The 25850-nt window shown below is 47.3% G+C and overlaps 2 protein-coding genes across 4 annotated transcripts; both read left to right on the forward strand.

The window, feature by feature from the left end:
• Positions 1-218: 218 nt before the first annotated feature.
• CCNL2 (cyclin L2) lies at positions 219-10172 on the forward strand. Of its 3 annotated transcripts, XM_084300332.1 has the most exons (11): positions 219-567; positions 1313-1387; positions 1672-1781; positions 2061-2181; positions 3461-3525; positions 6267-6366; positions 6454-6558; positions 6777-6918; positions 7670-7787; positions 7876-7968; positions 8828-10172. In XM_084300332.1, exons 1-11 carry the CDS (start codon positions 238-240, stop codon positions 9180-9182), a joined length of 1614 nt encoding a protein of 537 aa, XP_084156458.1. In that variant the 5' UTR covers positions 219-237; the 3' UTR covers positions 9183-10172. The 3 variants fall into 3 exon arrangements, with proteins under 3 accessions (XP_084156458.1, XP_084156459.1, XP_084156460.1); XM_084300333.1 differs by lacking the exons at positions 219-567; positions 1313-1387; positions 1672-1781; positions 2061-2181 and having other exon boundaries at positions 2197-4392; XM_084300334.1 differs by lacking the exons at positions 219-567; positions 1313-1387; positions 1672-1781; positions 2061-2181; positions 3461-3525 and adding an exon at positions 5730-5907.
• Positions 10173-15674: 5502 nt separating this feature from the next.
• LOC311217759 (C-signal-like) lies at positions 15675-25487 on the forward strand. The gene is made up of 6 exons (XM_084300028.1): positions 15675-15883; positions 22684-22735; positions 23055-23242; positions 23475-23630; positions 24495-24605; positions 24820-25487. Exons 1-6 carry the CDS (start codon positions 15743-15745, stop codon positions 24931-24933), a joined length of 762 nt encoding a protein of 253 aa, XP_084156154.1. The 5' UTR covers positions 15675-15742; the 3' UTR covers positions 24934-25487.
• Positions 25488-25850: the final 363 nt, after the last annotated feature.

The raw sequence follows: 25850 nt of genomic DNA on the forward strand, positions 1-25850 counted from the left end.
GGCCGCCCTGAAGCCGCCGCCCGCCACTTCCGCCCGTTCAAATTCCCAACCGCTGCGTCACGCCGCCCCCCTCAGCCCACGGCGGCGCCAGACGGACAGGCGGCTCGGCCAATGGCCGCGCGGCGCTTCGCCGCCCTCCGCCAATAACAGGCGGCCGGCGGCGGGAGGGAGGGGGAAGGAGGCGGGGCTTGCGTGCGTGAGGCAGCGCGGAGCCGGGCGAGGCGGCGGCACCACAAAATGGCGGCGGGGGCTGGCAGCGCGGCGGCGGTGGCGGCGGTGGGGGGCAGCGGCGGCCCGGCGGGGCCTCAGGCGGTCGGGGTGGCGGCTGGGGGTGTCCCCCAAGCGGGGCCGGGCGGCCCTCCGGTGCCGGGTCCCGGCGCGGTGCTGATCGGCGACCGGCTGTACTCGGGGGTGCTGATCACCCTGGAGAACTGCCTGCTGCCCGAGCACACGCTGCGCTTCACGCCGTCCATGAGCAGCGGGCTCGACCCCGACACGGAGACCGAGCTGCGGGTTACCGGCTGCGAGCTCATCCAGGCGGCCGGCATCCTCCTCCGCCTCCCGCAGGTAGGCCCTGGGGTGAGGCCTGCGCCCTGCCTCACACCGGGGGGGTGTAGGCCTCAGCAGGCCTCGCACCGGGGGGCCCCCAGCCTCTCCCCGGCATTCTCTCAGGCTCCCCCCGTGGTCCATGGCTTGGTCCCGGTGGCTCTGAGGCTCCCCGCGGGGCCTGCGGCCTTCCCCGGGTGGCAGGAAGCGGCTGAGGGCAGCGCCCCGCCGCCGCCCCGCGGCGCTTTGTTAGGGCCGGGTGTGGGGAAGGAGGGGGCTGCTCGGGGGGGTGCGGAGGGAGGGGGCGCCGTGAGGTTTTGTGAGGCCGGGGAGATTCCCTCGTGGGCAGGCTCCTTGTTACCTCGGGGGGGAACTTTGAAGTCTCCGAGCTACCCGAGTCTCGGGTGCTCAGATTGTGATGTTAGCGTAACAAAATCGTAATCTGGTTTGATTTCCTCCCCACACCAAAAAAAAGCATTTTTTGAGTTCATAGCACAACTTAGGATTTTACTACATCTAATATTCTGGGTCCTTACAATTCAATGCATGCGTTTTATTCAAAGATGTTTGTGGTGTTGATACCATTTTAGACAACTCCATTCATTATTAAGATAGTAATGCACCTTTTCTTTAGGTACTACTGAACTTAATTCGGAATTTAAATACAGCTTAAGTAGCTTTCTTGGTCTTAAACCTGTTGAAATCTTAAGATTTTTTTCTAGACCCACAAATTATTTTATTAATACATGTTTTGTTTCCTTTTTAGGTGGCCATGGCTACAGGACAGGTGCTATTTCAGCGTTTTTTTTACACCAAGTCTTTTGTGAAGCATTCCATGGAGGTAAAGAAATACTAAGATACATAATCACTAAATCACTAAACTGTGATTTGATCTTTCATCAGTTTTGCCTAGTTGTCAACCTAGATGTGATCAGCATTTGCATCTATAGATTTGACTTACCGATTGGCGTGATTTTGCAGAGCTACATAGTGCTGACTTTGACAAATCTTTAGTGTTTCTTGTTTTTACCACCGTTTTCTCTTGTTATCCCTCCTTAAGCTGTTGGAGGTGATCAGGTCCAGATTTGAGCAAAACATCAGTGTCTTGCAATGCTTCTGTTTCAGCATGTGTCAATGGCCTGTGTTCACCTGGCATCCAAAATCGAAGAAGCACCACGGCGCATAAGGGATGTAATTAACGTGTTCCATCGTCTTCGACATCTGCGAGAAAAAAAGTAGGTTTAGACTCTGAAATAATCTGAAGTTCTTACTTTGTTTTTTTAATTACTAAGCTTCATGGGCTGATGCTTGCATCGTTCCCTGTTTAATTAATCAGGGAACATCTTGAAAAGATCTCATTAAGGAAAAAAGTGAGTTGAAAAACTTCTTAAGTGAAGGTTTTTGATGTTCTGAATAGCAGCGGTGTCCTTTATTTTTATGGGGACATGGCTTAACTTACACATAAGTACCCCTTGATGTTAAGTTTGTCTTTGGAATTTGAAATTGTTTTGCAGAAAACCTGTACCTCTAATACTGGATCAAGAGTATGTGAACTTGAAGAACCAAATTATTAAGGCTGAAAGAAGAGTTTTAAAGGAGTTGGGATTTTGTGTTCACGTCAAGCATCCTCATAAGGTTTGTACTGTATAAGTTAACTTTGTTATCAGCGTTTATTGTGGTATAAATGCTTTGAGTAGGCTGCTTCACCGTAAGGAAGCTCTCTGGTTTGTACCTGATAACACTAGTTAATTCCGTAAAGCTAGCTTCTTATGATGTCTTCTTTCTCATTTAAGAGATTCTTACTAGTTGGTCTTCTGTCACTGCTGAATGGCGACTGGAGGTGGATGCAGATGTTAAGTATTCCTTCAAGTCCAAGATACTTGAATGCTTTGCTTTTAGAACAAAATCATTTATATGCGTAGTTGAAGTTTTCTAACACCACAGCTCCCTAAATGTGGAATCTTAAACAGAAAGGAGATTTAGGGTTATGATAACTTATCAGAGAAATACTGTGTCCTGATCCATTTTTGTGGAAACATGGATGAGGTTATAAGCCCACGTGAGCTAGTTAGCAGTGCTTCTTCTAAAAAGTACAGTCAAGTGTGAAGGGCTTGACTTGAAAAAGAAACAATGATTCTCTATTTAAATATCATATTGCAGGCTGGGATGATACTTCAAAGAGGTACCCACTGCAACCATATAAGTTCTTAGTTAGTGCCATCAGTGTTTCCATTATAACTTCTTTGTACCAGCTGATAAGGATTGAAAAAGAACTTTCTACTCAGAAGCAGCAGAAGTTGGAATTCTGCTTTTTTTTTTTTTTTTTCCCCTAAAAGCTTCTGTTGTCTTCACGTTTTCTTTGTGAGCCTACTTGATTTTCAGAAATGCCAGTAACCCTGGAGGGCGGTTACACTTTGTTGAATGGTATAAATTTGTATCTATTAGTCTGCATCCTGTTGTTTTCCTTTCAAACCTAAGAAAAACCTAAACCCGAATACACCAGTGACACAAAACACACAAGGTCTGTTCTCTGCAAATGCTGTCGCACATCAATTGTTACCTGTTACAGCTAGCTGTATTTTTCCCAAGTTACAGCTAAAAAGGAGTCATGAATTGTATAGGAGAACATATCTAGCTTGAAAACAGTTGAAGACGAGACTTCTAGCTGAATAGCATGCTGACTGAGCTCAGAAGATGGAGAACTAGGAAGGTCAGATCTGGTTGTGTGTCAACTCACAGCAACTTTTGCATTGGAGAGCAGAAGTTGTGTGGGTGAACCCCGGAGATGTTGCAGACGCTCGTGGAGTGTCTTAGAGCTTGAAAGCAAATAGTGGATGGCTCGTGGATGTCCCTCTGAAATATATAGGTGGCTCTCAAGGTTCTCCTTAATAACGCAATAACCCATATCTTCCAGATAATCGTTATGTACCTTCAGGTATTAGAATGTGAACGTAACCAACACCTGGTCCAGACTTCATGGTAAGTTGATTTTCTTTGTTCTAAGAGACCAGCAGGGGCAGTAGCAGAAATATGTCACTTGAGGCACTCTGGGCAACAATGCTCAGAAGTGATTGAGGGCCACACCAGACAGCTCCAGTGTTTCTTGGAGTGCCCCAAATGTTGATCGTCCTCTTAAGTTTGAGGCACTGTTTTAATGGTAAGGTAGCTTTCCGCCCTGACTTCTCACTTCCCTCCTCTCTGCTTTCACCTTTCAGCTGAAGGGAGAATGTTGATTAGTTTATGGTTTTCTGGTTTTGTTTTTTTTTGTTGTTGTTTGCTTTTTGTTCTTCGGAGAAAACTGTGTAGGTAAAGTCTGTTATCAGTGCTGGGAAATGGCCTTTCCCAGCGCTTGAGCTTGGTTACAGGTGTGTCAAAACCTCTCAGCACAGATAAATTTCTCTTATCCGTATGGATAATGCAAGGTATCAGCTTCTAAGACTGGATAAACTCATTGTTCTCATGTTTGCCAAGGAATGTCCTCTGCCTTGTTGCTCTCATTACAATAAAGATTTGCTTGGGTTTGGGAAGTTTATGTAAAATTCCCGGTCTTAAACATCCGTAGATAACGCTTTGAAACAATAGTGCTTTTTAACAGTACCGTGGTTTAAAAATCTTGAGTGAATCCAAAGATCATATTTCTGCTGACTGAACTGTCTGGTACTGTGACCTGTGTGTAGAGAACCAGTTTTGACTTTTCTTTTCTGTACTCTTTTAATCAAAGGGTAGCCTCTGAGGGTAAGTGACTAAGACTTCTCCTCTGCTGCCCAAGCGCTATGGTGCAGGGATAGCTGCCGTCTTCAGTCAAACCAAAGCAGGCTCTCCAAAGAGAAGGCTGACTCTAGACAGGTGGTATATACACGATAGTATAGTAACTGGCCAACTACTTCTTGTGCTTATACTTTTCAACTTATTTATTTTCATTGTGCTTTTTGACTGTTTGTATATTTCATAGCTTGGTTGTTAATATTCTGAATGGTTTTTAATGTTACAATTTTATAACTATTATTAAAGTTGCGTGTTCTTAGATGATAAAGCAAATGAAGGTGGGATTTAAGTCTTAAAGTGATGAATTAACAGAAAAAAAATCTAGTTTCCATTTGTAAATCAGATAGAAAATACTATGTAATACTGATTTAGAACTTAAAAATAACTCTCTACTACCAGTATTCCCAGTCCCATTGCATGTGGGTCCCTTCAACTTGAGATCACATCTGAATACTTCAGAGGGTAGTTATGTACTGCTCATCACTGATTTTCTGCTCCTTATGAAAGGAAGGAGTAGGTGAGGAGGAAGGAAGAAATTATCCCATTTGAGAAACGTTTCAGATGTAAAAATAACATTAATGTACTGATGCTTGTAGCTCCCAGTACTTAAAAATGGGTGGATATTTTCCTTAAAATACTGTGACAAGGATTCATTTCCTCACATGTCCAATCTGAGCCCACAGGGAAAATACATAGAAGCCAAGCTTGGAAGCAGTGGTGTTTTTCAACCTGGGAAGTTAGGAAAAGGATGTGTGACTTTCAAATGTTTGAAGTACCACTTTTCTATCCATGTTTTTGTTGCCAAAAGGTTCGTTCTGTATTTTGGAGGAGTGAAAAGAGAGCAAGATAACTAGGTTTTAAAATTCTTTTCTCCCAGAAAGATGTGCTCGTGTTTAGCCCTGTTCCTCTGGGGCAGCAGTTGCTCTTTGCATCTAGACTGTGGTCTCTGTTTTGGATGTCTTGGGGTATAGTGAATCCTTGTATACTGGGTACCCACATGAACAATTACTGCTTTTGGAAAGCTTACTATATTGAGGACTTTGTTTTCTGATTTTAGCTTTTTTTCCATCTGATACTGTGCTTGATACATGCTCAAAAATCTAGATTTTTTTTTAAGCACTTCAGCTGACAGATTCAGAGGAAGTTACGTTGTGTATTTAAGACTTTAGAAGAATAATTTTGAAGTGTACTGACTGGAATATTATATGCAATATTTTACAGTTTTCTCACTCTGTGAATATTCATTTTAAGCAACCTTGTTGAAACGGGACAATTTGGAAACCGTATTTCATATGCCAAAGAAGAGATCTGCCTGAATACTGAGTATTCTCCCGAACTGATGTTTCCAAACACCCTGATTTCTTCTGTGTCTGCTTTTTGCATCAAAAAGAATTCTGTTCTGGATGGAAAGTAATGCTTCCAAAGGAAAACGGATCCCTTAAATCTCCAGTGGAAGCTGGCGTGTGCTGAAGCAGGCCATATTTTCATGGGAGGACTACCACAGGAGCTGCTGCTTTCAACAAACCATCTGAGTTCAGACATTGCAGAGAAACATGTGAACCTAAAAATCTATAACTGAGTACTCCAGATTATATTGTATGTTGTCTTGATGAAAATACTTGGCTAGTGCATGAGAGCAAGCCAGTCGAGATCCAGAGGGAAAAGTGAAGTTAAAATTGGTTCTCTTCTCACGGCTGGATTTTCAGCAGCCAGCCAGTCAGACAGACTTAATTCCTATCACACTTCCCTTCCCTTGAGGGATTATTATTATTTTATTTTTTTAGTAAAATAATTCAGTTTTTCTTCAGATTTACAGGAGTGTATTGTTGAAGTCTAGTAACTGAATGCAGAAAGAAATAGTACTTTTAGAAGTTTTATTGGGGGGAAAAGAAACGGGGGATGGGAGGGAGGGAGACTGTGGTGCCCTACAACTCTGTTGATATCCTGTCTTTCAGGAATTACATGAATGATAGCCTGAGAACAGATGTCTTCGTGAGATTTCAGCCAGAAAGCATTGCCTGTGCTTGTATTTACCTTGCAGCTAGAACATTGGAGGTGAGTGTGCAGTTCCATTAACTTCAAGTTTGTTAGCTCTTCTAATAGAAGCAGTAAAGCCTGAATATTTCTTCCCATCCCTTTCAGATTCCACTTCCTAATCGTCCACACTGGTTTTTACTCTTTGGAACAACAGAGGAAGAGATTCAAGAAATCTGCTTAAAAATCTTGCAGCTCTATACGAGGAAAAAGGTTTGTTTTTCTTTAATATATTAACCTTCAGTAGAGACTGCTGCTTGAAACATGAGTTGGGAAACCTTGTATTTGAAATCAACTGCAAGTGGAACAAGATATTGGTCACAGGATCTGGGTGTCTTTGTATCTGTGTTCCCCACCCACTCCCCTTCCTGTGAGTAAGCAGAAAGTCTAGTTCACAGGGTTTTGTCCTAAGCAGGCTCCTGTCCTTACAGGTTGATTTGTCTGATCTGGAAAGTAAAGTGGAAAAGAAGAAACTGGCAATTGAAGAGGCAAAAGCACAAGCTAAAGGTCTTCTACCTGAAGGAGCCCCAAATTTGGATAACCCGTCAGGATTTTCCCCTGCACCAAAAAATGGTGAGTTGTGGATGAGTTGTTGGAATACTTTATCTTGTATTTATCCCCAAAGTATAAATAGGCATGTGTAGTTCTTTGTTTTTTTAAGCAGATTTCTCTCAATTACTCCAATGGCAGATCTTGAATAGCACTGTAACTTCTAAATTCTTGAGATAGGTAAAGGCTAAAATCAAATTGGTATAAAGCTTAAACTTACACAGTAGAGAGACCTGCTTCAATGTGGTTTTGGCAATCAACTTAAATACTTGCAGTTAACTTGTTATGCTAAAGAAATACTAGAGCATGCATGTGATTAGAAACTCTGGCAAAAGTAATATTTCTGGGCAAGAGATGTGGATTACTTTCCTGCATGCTTGGTCTAAGATTTTCAGTCTACATCCTCAGTTTACCCTTAAAGAGAGGGAATAATTAGCGAGAGAAAGAAATTACTCTTCTGCCTCATTGGAATGGCTTTGTGAGCAGCATGCTGCTCTTGCAGTTAACTCCTTGGCGTTACTTTGGCAGTGATGTCTCAATGTATTTTGGCAGAAGTGTTTCAGATTAAATTCTGCCTTCTTTGAAGTTCTTTAGATCTGCTTCTTGTGGGTGCTTGTGTGTGCATTCGTGTGTGCACTTGTACCCGAACAGCATGTATGCAGTAAAGGTTACTACAAAGAAAATGAAGCAGGGTGGGGGAAGGCTTCAGTCCTTACCCTCTTTCAGTTAGTACCCAAACTTTCAAAAATAAGGTAACAAAAGCTTCTTTTTCTAGAGTCTCCAAAAGAGGTTAAAGGAAATAAACCCTCGCCGCTACCTGTTCAGGCAATGAAGAATGCTAAAAGGAAAACAGAGGGAGCAAAAAGAACGGGTTCAAATAGTCCAGTGAATGGGTAAGGATTTTGTAACAAAAAAGTTCATTTTTTTTCCCCATTATTATCTTAAACAATCTTTTTTTACCGTATTTTTTGTTTCTTGCAGCATTCAGAAAGGAAGAGAAAGCAGAAGTCGAAGTGGAAGTCGAGATCAAAGTTACTCAAGATCACCATCCAGATCCGCATCTCCTAAGCACAGGTACGGACTCCTGTAAAAGGAGGGCGTGCTGTTAGATTACCTCCCACGCTACTGTGCTAGTAGTAAAAAGGTGTTTTCAGGGAGTGAGCTCGGTAGTGTTTCCACCAGAGAGGCTGTGACATAACAAACCAGTATCTGCTACTCCAGAAACGTTAGGGCTGTTTGCGAATGGTGTTGTCTTGGCTTATAGAGCAGGGGAGCCGCAGTGTCTGACCTTGTCGCGCTTGCAGCTTTTAAGTCTCCTTGGCAGAGCTCTCTCAGGATGTTTGCTAACTTCAGGCTGTTTGTTGGTGACGTATGGCCCAAGCAGCAGGATTAGCTTGGTTTGTTTGCTTTACTTATTTAAAGCTGGGGATTTGTCTACAACCTTTAGGAAGTTGTTATTACTAAAATATAACCGTGATTCCCATAGAGGGGAGATCTAAGAGACAGTAGAGGAGTAGGTATCGGCTCCAGTCTTGTGCGGTTTGGTAATAGTTACTATAACCGAAACAGGAGAAGTAGCTTTATCTTTGTTTGGCAGCATTTGAAATCTAGAAGTTAGATATTCATGCATTTAGATTTCTCCCTCAGTGCTTTGAAAAAAACTGTGATACGACGGCCGTGTTCCAAACAGATAAGGGTTTCTAAAAGTCACTACTTACACTGACCAGAGGAATTGAGTCTGGGGCACGTGATTGGTTTTCATGGGATACAGAATCAAGTGTCTGGCCTCAAACTGTGCAGGCCTACAGTGAGAAGCGTCTGTCTGTACAGTACTTAGGGTGTGTGGATGTATTGTGGCTACGTTTAGGAGCTAATGTGGAGTAGTTCTACGTGGATAATCATACGCTTGCTTTCCTGTTCTTTCTTCCCCTAGGAAAAGTGAAAGTTATTCCACGTCAAGCGGCTCGAAGTCCCACAGCCGTTCGAGGAGCCGCAGTGACTCTCCCCCAAGACAGTTCAACCACAGTTCCAGTTACAAAGGTTCCAAGATGAGAAGTTACAAGAAATCAAAAGACTATAAATACTCGGCGCACAAACCACGGAAATCGCGCAGCAGGAGCTCGTCGCGTTCCAGGAGCCGGTCCCGGGAGCGCTCCGATCATTCAGGGAAGTACAAGAAGAAGAGTCACTACTACAGAAATCACAGGCACGAGCGTTCGCGCTCCTACGAGCGAGCAAGTCATCGCTATGACCGCGACCATCCTGGCCACAGCAGGCACAGGCGATGAGCAGTAGAGCGAGGTCTTTCCTTTGGAATTTAAGCTGTGGAGCTCTTCTCCATTTGGCCTTTGCAGCGTAGGGTTAACCTGGCTTGTAAACCACGTGGCTTGAGTAATGTCTGTTCTGCTGGTAACTCTGTTCTTCTTATGAATCCAAAGGAAAGATGCAAACGAGACAGGATGATGCGAAGGACTCTGATAATTGTTTCTGACTGTTCTGCTGGCGCGTCACCTAAAAACACTGCAGAGCTCATCTCTGGATGCTCTATGCCTGCTCTTTAGTAATTTACCTACCCTAGTGCGGTGCTTGGGCCTTGCAGTTCTGCAGCAGGACCTCCCTTCCTCAGTAGCAGTGGGAATGCTGTGCTGAAAGGTCCTTCCCTGTGCAACTGGAAGGCTCGAGACTGCTCGTAAAAACCATTGGAGTGGCTTGGTGCTAACAAAGCTGTCTTTTCATACTGACTCAATGATGTTGTACAAATGTAAGGTGACTTTTTTAGAACCGATGCCTATATTAGGTTATATATGTGTATATATATTTTGCAGTGTTACAGTCCAGTATGGGAGTACGGCCTTACTAGCCTTTACACTTTACCCACAATGTAAATAAGCATTTGTTTAATACAGGTGGAAGATATATACAGAAAAATTCAAAACTTGAACTCTATCAAAAAGACTTGTGTAGAAAATTCTGATAAATGTGAAAGTATTTAGCTCTGTGTATTGAGAGTAGTATATTTTTTATCTGTGCAATGCTGTGTGCGGGCCACCAGCTCATAAGACATTTCCTATATATACATTTTAAGTGGTTTGAAATTCTTTACTCAGGATCTTTGACACTGAAGAATTAGTAGTTTGTCAATCTGCATGCTTGTTGAAGAACAGCATTTTAAAAATAGCAAACAACCCCACAGCCCAGTAGTATCAGTTCTAGTGGTACACCTGAGCTGTCACACTCATGCTCCCTAATTTCATTAAAATATTTGATTTTATATTAAATTCACTTCATAGTAGTTTCTTATGAGCTATACCACTGTGCCTACTCATAAGGAAAGAAAAAAAAATTGGTTGTGAATTGAAAAGATTAAAAAAAATCCTAGTAGGCTAAAGACTAACCTCAGATGTTACACCCTGAGTGTAGATACTGCAGGTGTTGTGCTGGGGCCATCCTGCAGGAGTAATTGGTGCCAGCGTGTGAAATGAGGTGCTTTTATTTGAGCTGTGTCACTAGATCTTCCTAGGAGCACTGCCTGCTATTTTAACCTTCCTCTGTCTGCTGTGGGGGAAAATGAGATTCATGAGAGATCATTGGGGTGAATTTTGCAGGTGCCTCACTGTGACAACACTGAGTGTGACACTTAGTCTGAGCCAGTCTCATTGCAATCTTAGTTTTTGATATAAAGGCAAAGCAGCTGACAGGGTTTGCAGTCATCCTTTAGCCAACCTCTACCCTACCGATTTCTTGAGCTGGAGATTGCATAGGGTTACTGTGCCATTACCAGTGGGCCTATTCTTTGTGATTTTGACTTAATTTCTGTTTGAACCAGGTAGATGGATTCTGTTCAATAATAGAAATTGCTGCTTCCCACAAGTTAACTGACCTAAACACATTGTCACTCCTTAGTTTCAGTGGGTGCCCCTGTATTTCCTGCTGGGGGAGAAGATTCGTTATTCCCTGCTCACCTCACGGTAGCGGTTGTCGTTTTGCAGATCTTTACCATATTTCTCATTACATTTCAGCTGAGAAAAGACAATGAACTGAGGTAGGCAGCGGATCAAGGGAAAGCCCTGTGGAACTTCAACAGAGCACTGCTGCGGAATGTAATTTGTAAGTCAGGGTAGGGGAAAGATACTAGTACGAAGCTGTGCTGGCTGGTTTTAACTGGAGTAGCCTCTTGTTTTTATCTGCTCCTGAATCAGCAAACTATACACCTTATCTTGACCTTTGCACACGGATGGAAACTAATTTTTTCCATACCTGGTATGCTAAATAATTGGGTAGAAGTCAAAGTATTAACGTAGCATAGAGATAACGCGATATAAAAAGTAACTTTGATCTATTGGAGGTGTTTCTAATACACACAAACCAAAGTAACATTGTTCTCTAAAGAGTTCCTATTTTCAGCCTTTTTAATTCTTACTGCCTGGCTATTACTTGGAGCAGGTCAGCCTCAAATCTGTTCACTAACTGCAGTTCCAAAAGGTAGTCAGTGTTTTTCCCTTTTTGATTACTTCATTCTGCTCTGGATGCTTCCCAAACTGCCACTTGTCCATTTCCTGAGGTGAGGCGTGGAGGGGGGAGGCAGGCTTCACAGCTGCAGCTTCCTCCAGAAAGACTCTGGGAGGAATTGAGTTAAGTCAAAGATGGGCAAAAATGAAGGTAAGATGCAGGCTATGTGCGTTTTTCAGCGTGAACACCGTGTCACTTAGAAAAATCAACAGGTGCGTTTTACAAACTACTTTCCTTCTGTACAGTGCTAAATAAGTAATCGTCTCCTTGAACATTTGTTAAAATCTGGAGAGGAAGAAAGCAAGAGAAAGTATGTGTCTATTTGTGCGTTAACGTGGTTTGGTTCCAAAACAAAAGGGATTATATCACAGGATTAAAGGACATCCTGTTCCAGGAGAGAACAACCTGTCTTCACCAGCAAAAAGCCCGATGCAGATAGCTACACAGAATGTCTTGGCAGTGAGGCAGGGTTGTGAGGAGATGCTCAGAGTAGCTCGAGGAAGTGTAAAACAGAGCTGCTGAAATCTGGGGGCTGAGTCATCAGCCTGGAGTAGCTGCACCTCTAGGAGAGGTGTGCTTGCTTTCACTCTGCCGGTGTAGCCAAAGCCGTAAGGGCAGGCACTGCGTTGTTTCCCTTTGCTCAGAAAATCCACGATTACAGACTCAGCACACGCATGCAAATTCCCCCAGAGTTAATAAATACAGCCCGTTTTTTGCCTCCTCTGTGCTGAAGGCTGAGAGCTGTTACCTGTCACACCTCGTGGATGGCCATGGCAGGCGTTAATAACCCGCTCAAAGCTTCATAGCCCTTCACTCCAGGGCTCTGCATGGAGGTCTTTGTGCTGAATCACAAATGGTTAAGGAAGCATGGGTTTAATTCAGCTGCCTTGAGCACTCTGTTAGTTTAGGCCCCTACAATTGTTGCTTTCATGGAGTGGTGAAGGCTATTCCGTGGGGCAGAACGTGCATTTCTCTGTAACTTTAAAATGTAGCTGGCCGACATCTGAATTTGATGAACAGCAGTGGCTCTGGTCCACTTCCCTGTACAGTAATGAGTAAACTGCACGGGTAATGAGCACAGGTGATCTCCAGGAGATGACAGAACTGTAAGAGAAATTGATGACAGGTAAGAACACAAAATAAGGACTGTTCATACTGAACCCCGCTGTCCTGAGGGCTGTGCATTAGTGATTGGAAGTCATTTAGCGAGAGGGAGTGTCTGTTTTTAAACCCTGCGTTCCTTGTTTGTCGTCAGATTATCACTAATAACGATTTGGAGTTCTGCAAGCACTACAAATAACCCGATATTCTGATAGGTAGGGGGAAGAAAGTGCCAGAGACCTACAGGAACATGGCCTTGCAGCGTGGCCTGCGCAGTGACTGACCCGAGCCAAAAGAGGAGCCATGTGAATGGAGCTCGCTCACAGAAACTGCAAGTAGCAATGATTGAAGAGCATTGCTTCACCCAAAAAAAAGGATATTTTCTCCATTGTGCTGTTGCCAGGCAACTCTTGTTTTTATTGCCCATAAATGTGGGTGAGAAATTACTGAGAAAGCATTTCTGTATTCCGTGTAAACTCGGGTTTGAACTAGATGACACAAAATTTGCCCCATTAGGTTGTGAGCGACTGCATGCTGAAATCTGGGCTTGACTTTGAGTCAAGGCAGGCCCGGAGGAACGAGCTTACAGTAAGCAGAACGTCGCTGAAAGCCTTGGCAGGCAGAGCAGCCACAACAGGCATGGAGATGATGAGAGCTGAGGTGAGAAGCGTGGCTGAGGGCGGCCAGGTTGACATCCAATTTAATTTGTGAGGTCCTGCGCTGGAGCTGCTTGTGCAGCGTTTCTCACAGGTACCCAGCTCTGTCTTGTGACTTGGAGGGCTTGATCTGTCTCTGCCCCAATTTTCCCAGCTCTGGAAGAAGAAGAGCAGCTTTTTGTTTTCAGGAGGAGATTGGAGTTTTGCATCTGAGAGGCATTATGTAGAACTCAGTACAGGTCGGTTCTGTGTCATGACAATAGCAGGAACTTTCAGTACGTTTGTTTGTTTCAGAGGGAATTAAAAAATCTGCCTCGGGTTAGGCTGTCTCATTCCCTTCAAGCTACTCTGAATTCCAGAGAAGAAACGAGCACCCTCACAAAGAAACCCTGGGCGTGAAGTCCCGGCTGCGCTCTGGCAGCGACAGAATCCCGTTGACTTCAGTGGGATTTGCCCCTTTTTGTTCTGCACAAACGATGCTGGCAGGAGAATGCTCAGAACAGCTCGCTGGAGTGGTGCTTCCCCGGGCAGGAGCCAGCTTAGAGGAGGAACAGGGATAAGGAACAGGTGGGAAATTGAAAGCAACTATCAGTGAAACAATTAAATTGATGATTATTGGTGTAATCTGCAGGCACCAACGATGATTTCATTGCACCAGCCCCAGTGTGAAGTGCGTAATTGGTGTTCCCAGTGGCTCAGGTGCGTGTTATGATTGCATCAGTCCTGACTTTCCTCTTATCAGAGGATGTCCCAGCGTATCCTGGGTTTTCCAGTGCCCGTGCACCAGCTGCGTGGGCCCCGCGCTGCCACTGGGGACAAAAATCCCAGTGCACAAAATCCCAGCCATGCCCGGCAGTGCTGGCACTCCTACGTGCTGACAGCCAGGTCGAAGAAATGATAAAAGCACAAAGATGTCAATTAAGTTGTCTTGTGCCTGACAGGGACTCTTTGAAAATTCTCCAACACCAACAACGTGCTGTTAGTAATGCACAAAAAGAATCTAGGAGAAAAAAAACAGGTGTCGGGATACAGGGTGACCTTACAGCTGCCTTCTTGCTGCACAAAAGGTCTTTGCACAAAGATGAACTTTTCCCACAAGCTTTAGAGAACAGCAAAATAATTCGGGGGACACAGTTTAAACAAAGGGTGATGGATCCGTGCATTAATTTTTATGTGACAGGGCAACAGTTGGCTGTATTTTGATGCTCAGGAGCCCCTTGATGTTACCAGAGCTTTTGATTTGTGTGTGCGTGGATGAACGCTTGCAGTTTGTGCAGGGCTGAGCGGCGATTCTCCAAATCCCAGCCGAGCGCCCCAACCTTGCCCCCTGTAGGGTCGGGATGGACGCGGTTCCCAGCTGCTGCGTGCCAGCATCTCCCTGCAGGGCTGAGCGGGGCTGCTCTGACTTTCACACTGAGGCTCGGCTGCGTGTCTGCGACTGTAAATGAGCAGAAACTCTGGAAAGCGAGGTGGCCGTGCCCCTCTGGCGTGAGTCAGCCCTCATGGAAGTGCAATTTCTGGGTGTTGTCCCCTGACCTGTGGCTCAGCGGCCTTGAGGCAAGTCATTTCACCTCTGTTCCCCAGCAGCGAAGGGGAGCCAGTTCTGCCTGCTGCTTTTGCTGGCTGTTCTCAGACCTATCAGGGAAAGGAGCAATTTACGGTGGGTACTGCCCTCACGGTTTGTTTGCAAAGCACTGTGCGTGTTTACGATGCCATAAAAAGGCCGTGTAGCGTAATTAACCACAACATGCTTTGCATTTAAAGCTTTTGCAATGGACAAACACTTTGTGTCCGCTAAATCTTGGACTCCACTTCCTCCTGAACGCTTGGGACCTCACAACTCGCTGTCCCGGAGGAAGGGAGCAGCCTGGGGACTGCTCTGTGCACCAGACACCAGAAATAAGCTGGGACACCAGAAATCAGCATCACAAACATGACTTTCTGCACAAAGATAACAGAACCACCGAGCCAGAAGTCGCATCGCTGGGCAGCTTGGCTTGTAGTCAGTGCTTTGTGCGCGTGTCTGATGGGCTGAGACAGGAGAAATCGCTGCAAGCATCCCGTAGTCTTCCTCTCAGCCTTGTAGTGTGATGTGTTTTTGGCTTTCTTTTGAGCTCCCCAGCAGCACTGGGTGTTTTCAGCTCTGCAGCCCCTGTGTGTTTACATCTCCTGCAGTTGTTTCCCCTCATTAAGGAATCCAGGCTGGCTCAGTGGCTTTTGGGGGGGGGGGCTTTTCCACGAAATCCGCACAGATTCCCCAAGCTTTGCGCTGTAGTTTCACAAGCGTACAGCGAGGGGATGTCCCTGCCGCCCACCACAACAAACCCAAGGCTTTATAGAAGCGCCCCGAGCCTCATACGAAGGAAATAAAGAGAGCCCGGGGCGGCAGCACCCGGCCGAGCCGCCTCCCGGGGGGGGCTGCGGGGAGGGAGGAGGCTCCGGGCCGGGCCGGGCGGGGGCGGGATCGGGGCGGCGGTGCCGGCTCCGCTCCGCGCAGGTTAAGAACCGCGTGGAGCCGCGGTGAGAGCAGAGAGAGCCGTGCTAAAAGCCGTGCTAAAAGCCGTGCTAAGAGCCGTGCCAGCATGGCCCAGCCCCGCTGCCGCTCCGTGCTCATCACCGGCTGCAGCCGGGGCATCGGGCTGGGGCTGGTGCGGGGTCTCGCAGCCTCCAGCCCCTGCCCCGAGTTGGTTTTCGCGACCTGCCGCTACCCCGAGAAGGCGCAGGTAAGCGGCAGGGGGAGGACGGGGACCACAGCCCGGAGTCTGGGCTGTGAAAGGAGCTGGGGTTGGGGTCGCGGAGCCGTCGCAAGGCTCCCGAGGGGAGCCCAAAGGAGCTGGGACGCCCCCGGGGGTTCCCGCAGCCGCAGCATCTCGCCCCGCGCTGGGTTTGCAGCTCCAGCCTGGCGGGGAGCTGCAGCCCCCAGGAGCCCCGCAAATCGCTGCAGCTCCCCTTGCCTCTTCTGCCTGCCCTTCCCCTTTCCCTGCTGGACTCGCAACAACCGAGGAAGCCCAAATTGATGGCTTCATGCGCTCTTCTTGGCCGTGCCCTTCCTGGCCAGGTAGGGAGCAGCGCCTCCTGCTCGAGATGGGTCAAATTCTGCTCCGTGCCGCTGGCGGATTCCCTCACGCTCCTTTCAGCCAGCCTTCCTCTCGCCACAGCACGGCAGCGATGTGTCGGGACTCCTCCTCCTCCTCCCCTTCCCCGTCCCTAGGCTGTTACACGCGAATGTCAAACAAATAAAAAGCGCTCCCCAAACCTTCGGGGACAAGAGGATAACGAGGGGTTTTGGTCTGCTCGCTCTGTTGCGTCTCCAGCCTGGTCTTGGCTCTTCCCATTCAGTGCTGGGGCACGCAGGTATCGGCATCTTCCCTTCCTGGGAGTGCTCAAGTGCTCCGGAGCTGCAAGGATCCAAGCTGTCAGCTCTGCCCCTCTCAGCCCCCCGTGCGTTGCTGCAGGAACTTGGCGGAATTGATCCCAAAAGCTCTGCTTCTGCAGGGTACCAGGCTGCCCCGGGAGAGGCGAGTCCCAGAGCCTTGCTGTGGGTTTTTCTTAGTGCAAACCATGATCCCACCACGCCAGCACTAAGCACCGCGTACCGATTTGACAGCTTAGCTGCCCAAAAACTTCAGCAGCAGGTGCAGAGGCTCCCGTTCAAGGCTGCTAGCACAGAGCTGGGCAGGTAGGGCCCGCGGGCTGCCCGCTCGGCCCCCCGGCAGCATCGTGCTGCTCTGCGGGCACGTACGAAACCAAAGGAAGGGGTCTCGGTCTTGTTCCTTGCTGCCAGGACAGCCCCTGCAGCACAAAGGCACAGTTTGGGCATTCCTGAATGGAGCTGCCCCCAAACGGTCCGGCAGGCTGCCTTTCCACTACACGAGCTCCCGGCCGAGTACTGGCTCACGCTGTTTGCTTTTATCTCCTTTTACAAGGGCTGGCGTTTGTCCCAGCCGTGTTTCCTACCGGTGATTGCACAACGGCGAGGTGCAGTTGCGGTAGGGGAAGCTAGCAGGGACGTGTGACCTGCTGGGAGATAGAAATCTCCCTCGGGTGTTTGTTCTAAAGCTGCTTTAGCTGGTGCTGGGGGAGGATCTCGTTCCCTTATTGCCCCTCGTGTCCAGCACTGATTTCCCCTTTGAATGATCTTGCATCAATTAGGTGGAAAACCTAAATGGCTCCTTCAAGAGGAAGAGCTTCCTAGGATGTATTACACAGATAATATCTTAATGCAAGTTTCTACGATGCTTTTTTTATTTTTTGGCATTGCCAGTACGTAAAAAACCTTGAGCAGGAAGGCTGCTAGACCTGCACAGGAGGACAAAATAGTCCCCAAATAGTTCTTCCTGGAGTGCCTGGGGAGGGTCTGGGTGACTTCTTGCTTGCAGCAGGAAAAACCTGGAAAGTGCTGGCCTCTCACGGAGGCAGGAAGCTGGCCTGGGGCCACATTCCAGTAACCCCGAGTGGTGATCCTGCAGGCCACACGGGTGCATCGTAAGCTTTTTTGGTTGTTTTGTTTTTTTGGAGCAAGGGTTGTCCTTGGGGGCTCGGGGTGGGTTTTTGTTCTTTGTAAGGACCTCTAGGCCATGTGCTGTGCTTTGGCAGTACATCAATGGAAACCTCTGCAGCCAGCTGAAAGCATATTTCTAACAGATGGGTTTGGAAGCTCCACAAGGAAGGGAAATCTTTACTGAAGGTATTGCAGGCTCACTGCCCTTATCTGTCTCATCTGCAGCGCACAAAGCTGGCACAAAACCTGCTGACCTTCGGAGGTGTGCCCCCGCCGTGCCACTAGTCCCTCTAACGTGGGGCAAGCACGGATGTGCTGCAGCCTCTGCGGTGGGAGCCTCAGCACCAGGCTCCGCCGACCTTCTCAAAGCCTGGAGCCACTTTGGCAATGTTGCTCGAGTGCAGTATAGTAAGAAAAGGTAAAGGTTCAGCGCCTTCTTTTTTGTCTTTTTTTCCAGATAAAGCTTTTTGCCTTCACTGGCTCTCCGCTCAAATCCTCAGTGCACGTGTGATGGGCTTTGCCCCCTCCTGACCCGTTTGCTGCCCGTGCAGACGGGGCTGTAAAGCTGGGTGACTTCTTTCTCTGCACACCTGAGCTGTCAGTGCCTGCCCTGCCTTTTGACACTGATTCAAGCTGTCAAATTTTTTATTTATTTATTTTTTTCCCACTTCACCACAGGCTAAGTGACTGTATGAAAAATCCTGCTTAATATATGCACTGCTCTCTGTCCCAGATCAGAGGATGAACTCAGGGAACGGCAACTTTGGGCAGTTCTCTTCAATTCTGCTCTCCTCTGGTTTGGCAGAATAGGATTTCCCTCTTGCAGGACGCAGGGAGGGGGACGGAGGGAAGGGATGGAAAAAAGCTTAAATAAGCCTCTTAAAAATAATCGCCTGATTTTTAGAGGAAAAGTGATTAAGCACGCTTAATTCCTGGCAAACTCGGTGCACGTCCTGGGGACGCAGATCAGCAGCAAACCCCCAGTAGCTGCCCGGAGAGCCTCGGAGCAGCGCGTGTGCCGTCATCCAGCGGAGTGCTCCAAGCAGACGGGAGCCCCCAGGGACCTGAGTGTAGGAAGAGATGCCGGAGAAGAGTCTGACTTCGTTCTTCTCCGCGTACTACAGCAAGCAGCATGCCTCCCGTAACTTGCTAACCCTGGGATAATACTCAACAGCTGCAGACTTTTGCATGTGAGTCTGCTGGCAGGAGCTGTAACAAGTCGAGCTCTTGGGCTGAATAACTCCTAGGTGGCCTCCGCAGAACATTTGCCTAACAAATGGGCTTCAGATCACACGATAAGGCGCAGCAGGCCTGCAGGCGCATCTAGATAACCACCGCCCCTCCCTGAAAAGTCCCGTACTAGCCTCCTTCAGCCCAGCTTTGATTCTGATCTGCTTTTACTTGGGCTGTTCCAGCACTGAGAGTGGAAGCGGCGAGAAATCTCTTGCAAAATGATCCCCGTGTCCTGTCTTTGCGCTCCAGCTGGACAAAAACACGGCACAGTTATTAATAAGCACCCTATATAGGATCATGGACCTATCTGTAATTCTCCAACCCTTTTTATTTTTTTTTTCTTGCTCTTTCTTCCATCCTGCTTCCCCATAAAAGTCAGAAAGCTCTGACCCAAAGCCCAAGACACCGAATGACGGTGTGGCCTCTGCTGTCCCCCTCTGCCCTGGTGAGGCATGGAAGGAATAAATGGCTTTTGGGGGAAGCGAGGTAGCTGAAGGGGTCCACATCCATGCTGTGAATCCTGGCGGTGCTCCCTGCCCTCAGCAGGGCTGTGGCTGAGCCTGGGACCTCGGGACAGGAGCACCTCGTGTTCCTCCTGCCCTCCCGCAGCCCAGGCGTGCTCCCAGGTGAACAAGGACACGGTTCCTCGCCGCTCCAGAGTCCTCTGCCGGGCCCTGGAGGACGGCCAGGGCTTAATGTGCTGCTTCCCTTCCTCAGGCACAGAGCTCACTGAAGAGCTTCTGCGCACCGGCTCGGTCAGTTTTTTTTTTTTTTCTCTGCTGCATGTTTTAGCCATGTGGTCTGCTATTGGGAAGAGCAGCTGAGCAATCTCTGGAGCAAGGCAGATCTGCTATATCAGGCAAAGGGGGTGTTCTTAAAGCCGTTCTAATTTTGGCTTATGGCAGCGGTTTGCGCTTCTTCCTACAGCCTTACCGTGGATTCGGGGCAGTCTGCAGCAGCTTGGTGTGAATTCTTCCATAATCAGGCAGGGAGCTGGCTGCACAACGTGATACTGGATAGCCTGGCTCACAGGGACGGGGCAAATACGATCCTCTTTGGCTCTGTCTGGAGTGACAAAACACCTGAGCACCCTCTGTACCCTCTGCTCTGAGCACCTTTGTGACGGGACCACAAAGCTCCCTGCAGGCTGCCCTGGACTGGCTTCACTGCTCCCAACTGGTCGAGCGTGGCCGGGCTCTTTCCAAGAGTCGTAACTGAAGTAAATAATGGAGGCAAAGTAAATCCTGCTGAATGACAAAGACAACAAAACATCCTGATTGAAATCTAGCAGTCTGCACACTGATGAATCCGTATCTGGAGCCTGGAGTGCCAGAGGACCTTGTTTAAATTGGAGTGGGCTGACTCTTTGTTAATCGTAATTAAAATCAGCAAGCAGGAAACAACAGATGTTAATCACGGTTTGAATTTTTCTTGGAATCCCTGAGAGCTGATTCCCATGGGTAACTATTCAGGTACCGAACGCTGCGAGAGCTACGAGGCTAAACGCGGGGCTGGGGGTGGCGTCGAGTGCTTTGTTTGTCAGCTTGGTGGTTTGAAATCAGCTCTGGCAGCACGGTAACTGAAAGAGACTTCACCTGGGATGTGAGGGCTGCACCCACTGGCCCTAAACACAACTGCACAACCAGACATATTAAATGCAAGGTGCACGCGGGGCATTGCCCTTCTGGGTTGCACGGCTCTGCGAGGCTGTGCTCTGAGACCCTGCCTTCCCTGGGGCTTAACCTGCAACTCTTGCAGACACCTTTGCTATTTTTTTTCTTTGCTTGTTTGTTACTGCAGAAGTATTTTCAGAGTGCTCTGGACACAGTTTTTTGATCTCTTAAATCAAAACTCCTTGGGGTGGGGGAAGAGGAGAAGCAGCACGTGTGGCTGGTGGCTTGGAAGGGCTGTAACATATTAGAGCTGGCGTGGGGTTGTCCTCCTCCCTGCACCTTCCTTCCAGGCACAGCAGGGAAAGGAATAGGCTTTCCTGGGAGTTTTAGGTTTCCTGACTGGATTTCTCAGCTCCCACTCACATCAGGTGAGGCAGCACGCTGTACTTCTTGCAGACCGGAGCGTCTGAGTTAGCTTTGTGCCTGGAAGCTGCTTCTGCGAAACTTAAACCGCTGAAGTGGGAGTCGGTAGTTAACAAAGTAATTAACTAAATGGCAAAACGATTGCATTTTAAGCCTGATTTGCATGCAACAATTACAATGTTTATGCTTTGGAGAATTCATAACGCTGCAGTGTTTGGAGCTCTTAAGTGAAGACGGTTTACTCACTGCAGAAGCCTCTCAGTTGCTTTCACCGTACAAAACATCTTCTGGGGCCTTTCAGCGGAGGAAGTTTATCCTCTGCCCCGCAGTTAGTAGCTTGTTTCCATCTGACAGTGAAGCAAACCAGCTGCAAGTAAAAGAACGAGTCCTGGGAGCCAGAACACTTCTGGAGTTTATCATTAGTTGATGCTGTCAAGCTAAAGTCCAGTAGGCAGTCCAAAGCCACGTAATTATTGCAGACCTTGGCGTGGCAAAACTGTCACATGCCTATCAATAAGCCAGATAGTGTGTCCTGGGCCTCTCAGCTGTGGAAATGTGCCCCGTGAGGATGCAAGGATAGGAATGTCCTCTGGTTTTGTGCTTCTGACTTGTTCCTCTTCCTTCCCCCCTCCCCTAACTGCAGCCGTAGGCTGGCCACGGAGGGAGGACAAGTTTTCTAAACAAGCCTGGGGGGAATGAAGAGAGCACGAAGCCGAGATAAAAGCTGTGATGTGCTGTAACATGACCAGAGGACATGGAGTCCCCGAGCATCTCCAAGCGGCAAAGAAGTGCTCTTTGAAAACTGGCCCTCCTGAGCCCTATTCCAGAAGGGCTCCTAAAAAAGTGGATTTGCTCAAGCTGGAGCGTTTGGCCATGGTTGCTCCGTCTCCTAAACACAGCTGGGAGCATGGAGTCCATCTGTTACATCTGGCCACGCTTCCCACTTGGATAAATGGCACAGAAACCCAAGTATTCCAGCCTGGCCTATAAAATCCAGTTTGCACATGCCTTGTCCAGAAGCAACACCAGTAAAGTACCAATTTTCTCCAGGAATGCTAGTCATTCCCCTACGGCTTGCTCTGCTACTGAGAGGCAGTAGGCAGGTGACTGAATTATTAATATCTAGCAGAAGAGCATGGTTCTCCTGGGCAGTTGCTGTGTGCATAACCAATTTCTTTTGTGCTTTACCTTCGGTTACGAGAGCTGAAGCTAATGAGGGTGCTGGGAAACAGAATTTCAATGGGAAAATTGCTAGAAAACTCTTCCTGCAAACAGCGGTGCCAAATGGCTTTTCTTAAATAATTCCTGTTGCCCTGAAGTGATGCCCAGCACCAGCTGAACTCCAGGAGAATTACGCTCCTCTTAGCAGAAGTGGGGAATTACTGGCTTGGCACACGGCCTGAGCACCGGATTTACTCTGGAACTGGCGGCGGTAACCACTCGATTGAAGACCTTTGGTTAGACTGCAAACCCTCTTGATGCGGTGCATTCGAGACATGCTGGAAACTGAACGTAATTTAGCATGCTGGCGTCTTCACCGAGCAGGTGAAGAGTCCAGGTTCTTGCAGCAGTGGATCTTGCTCTCAGGAAAGCTGCTCAGCAGGATGGAAAGCAAAATAGAGCCACTGCCTTCAGTCCAGTTATGAAATTAAATGGCAGTTACAGTTCTGGAGGTGCAGAACTCAAGCTATTTTATGTAATAGCTGTGGACATACACACAGAGAAGCTAACACAAATACTTTCTTCTTCCTAGGAGCTCCAGCAGCTTAGCAAGCAATACAGCAACATCAGGCTCCTCCAACTGGGTGAGTAAAGGGCTTAAGTAGAAGTATGTTCAACCAGGTCAGGTGAGTGCATCTTAAAGCACCGCTCTCCTGCATGATCTGTAGCTGTGCGTGACCTCCAGCAGCTGAAAAGATCAATAACTTCACCTTCATCTTAAGATAATGCTGGGGAAACATAATCTGTGTAAATTTTCTGTTTATAGTCTTCATCTCTGTGTGCTGCCTGAACGTCCCCATTCAGACTGCTTTGACTTTGGTTTAGCATGTGCTGTATAGTGCTAGACAGCGTTTGAACCACTACTCACTCTTCACTGTAGCTGTTCTTGGCTCCTCTGTGCAGATGTGGTCTGTGAAAACAGCATCAAGAAAGTAGTCAAAGAAGTGGAAGAAATTGTGGGAGACAAAGGTCTGAACTGCCTCATTAACAATGCGGGCATTAACGTGCTTGCTTCCTTGGAAGAAGTCACAGCAGAGACGATGCTCACCATTTATGAAACCAATACAGTTGCCCAGCTGATGGTCACTAAGGTAAGAAACGGAGAGAAATGCTTCATCTATGGTACTGTAGAAGCTCTGCCACTAGTGAGCTGGACATGTAATGCAGCAATGACCGTCTATCCAGGATCTTTATTTAAACCCACTTTGCTGGTGGCGTAGAGTTGCACTGCAATTCTTCACAGAGCAGAATGCAAGAATCCGGCTTGCCTTGAACAGGCCAAGAGCAAGATGACCAAATTAAAACAACTTCTTGTTTTTACAGGCTTTTCTACCCCTTCTGAGGAAGGCAGCCCAGCTGGGCACAGGAATGGGCTGCCACAGAGCTGCTATTATTAATATGTCCTCTCTCGCTGCCTCCATGCAACTCGTCCAGGCAAATGAGATGTTTCTCAAGGTCTACCCCTACAGGATAGCAAAGGTTTGTATGATTCCCTGGGCTGTGCTCGCTGGGTGAGAGCAGGGCTGTGAGTTACGGGCCACCCTGTGCTTAAGATGATGATGTGAGGTGTGCAGCACTTCCTGGGTAGGCTGACACAGGAGCTGTTCTTGTTCTTAATGTGGGTGGAAGTGGGGCTTGTGAAAACGGTACATCTGGAGCAAGCACGCCAGCTTCTTAAGAGCAAGCTTACACACATGCTCTATCGCTACACGGATACAGATTCATTTCAGAGGGACTTGGTATTCAGGGAGGAACTATGCCATCAAATGTGTGTCCTATTTTCTGTGCACCTCTCCATCCGAAGCAAGGTAGCAGACACGGAAAAACAAAACAAAACAAAAGGTGTGCTGACCTGTACGTTTAGTGAGGGGTGGAGTTTTTAGTTTTGTCACATCCAGAGACTGAGTTTGTATGAATTGTCAAGATCAACCATACAGTTTCTCCTACACCACCTACTCATAAGCTGTTAACATGCTTGTTTTCCCTGATCAGAAGTAAAAAGCTGAATGTTTGTGTTGTGATTGTTGCAGAAAAACAGAGTCCTTATGTCAAGATTATTTTTCCACAGCTCCTTAGGACTTTCAAATGTTACTTTATCTTCCATCATAACTTAGTTTCATCTTTGGGCAGTAAGCTTACGATGACAGAGCTTTCATAATGCTTCTCTTATAGATATTTCTGAGGTTGAAGGCCCCACTAAGTCCGGATAAGTTACCATGACTGCTACTGCCACTCAATTTTTTCAGGAGATATCTTGGTGGAAGGGAGGTGCTTAGCTTGGCTTAAGGTCTTACTGAAGGTTTGTAAACACTACGTGCTAATAGATGGTTTCCACTCCTCTAGACTGCACTGAACATGATCACCAGGTGTCTTGCTGCAGACTTGAAGTCGGATGGAATTCTCTGTATTTCTTTGCATCCAGGCTGGGTTCAGACAGACATGGGCGGAAACATGGTTAGTGACATCTCTCTGAAAACATGAAAGCATGATTCCCTTGTTGTCCCAAACCCTGACCAACAACCTTCTGTACAGCATACACTTCCATGTGTTGCAGAGGCACACTATGCAACATGAAATACATCTGATTTGATCCTTGTAACTCTTAGATGCATTTAATTGTATTCTGATTGTATTCCTATTAATAAACCAATCCTGATTTGCTTTCCAGGCTCCCTTGCAGGTGCAAGAGACTATCCCAAGTATTCTCTCTGTTCTGGACCGTCTTGGTGAAAAAGATAATGGCTCCTTCCTGGACTGGCAAGGGGAAACTCTACCATGGTAGATGTGCACAGTATACTACAGAAACAGCATGTCAGTCACTATTCAACTTATGCCACTAATGTCTTTGTCTCCAGGGTTTTCTTATGTGCTAGTTGAAACATCCAGTCTGATATCCATCCTCTCTCTAGGTGTATTTGGAAAGGCTTGGCTCTTCCTTGGTATTGCTACTGCTCTGTTTTAATGCTTCCTGCAAATACTACTGTGTTCTTAGCGATGGGTCTCTCCTGGAACCACCTAAAATAGATTTAAAAACTGCAAGTTAAATCCAGGGGTTGGTTCCTCTTTGCTTCCAGAACCATAGCGAGCCTCTCTCTCAGCAGAAGTCACTGATCTGCCCTCAGGCCTGACCTGACATTACAGGCTATCGGATTCCAGTACGTTCAATTTGCTGGAGGCACATCTCTGGAAAAGTTCCTCCAGTTTCGTCCAGTCCTAAATGAGCCAAGGCTGAAATTGCCCAGTCCTGAACTACGTGAATTTGGTACCTCTGTAAGCTCCTCAGCAGCTTCCAAGCGTCTCCAGGCTGCTTGCACCAGGCACTTGCTTTGTTCCCAGTGCGTGACTAACATCCTGATATTGGGGTGGGAATGTGGTTTTGTATATAAACTTCTGAAGTGTCTTCAATAAAGTCTTGTTTAAACAGATTACCTGTTTACTGAGCTACTTCAGTTAATTCCTCTGCATGTAGATCTCTCTTCCCTGACCAGAGATCTGCTCTTTCAGGCAGAAAGTCTAACCATTGCTGTCTCCTTTAGGCTAGATGGGTTTAATGTGGGGGAGCACACCTGAGACTGAGGCAGCCCCTCATTCTGGTCTGAAATCCCGAAAGCAGCTGGTGAAAAGATCTCTGTGTTCTGGCTGAGGTAGGGATGAAAGCAACAAGTTCTTTGAAGTCTGGGATTGGCTTCAGCATCACTC

Source organism: Netta rufina (genome assembly GCF_964035555.1).
Source record: "Netta rufina genome assembly, chromosome: 22".
Taxonomy (NCBI): Eukaryota; Metazoa; Chordata; class Aves; order Anseriformes; family Anatidae; genus Netta; species Netta rufina.

Bases quoted from the DNA above. Each gene is read 5' to 3' on its own strand.
- CCNL2 (XM_084300332.1), top strand. From the start codon at position 238: ATGGCGGCGGGGGCTGGCAGCGCGGCGGCGGTGGCGGCGGTGGGGGGC. The intron at 6,559-6,776 runs GTTTGTTTTTCT...CTGTCCTTACAG, and splicing joins AGCTCTATACGAGGAAAAAG to GTTGATTTGTCTGATCTGGA. The intron at 7,969-8,827 runs GTACGGACTCCT...TTCTTCCCCTAG, and splicing joins TCCGCATCTCCTAAGCACAG to GAAAAGTGAAAGTTATTCCA.
- LOC311217759 (XM_084300028.1), top strand. From the start codon at position 15,743: ATGGCCCAGCCCCGCTGCCGCTCCGTGCTCATCACCGGCTGCAGCCGG. The intron at 15,884-22,683 runs GTAAGCGGCAGG...TCTTCTTCCTAG, and splicing joins GCTACCCCGAGAAGGCGCAG to GAGCTCCAGCAGCTTAGCAA. The intron at 23,631-24,494 runs GTTTGTATGATT...CCACTCCTCTAG, and splicing joins ACCCCTACAGGATAGCAAAG to ACTGCACTGAACATGATCAC.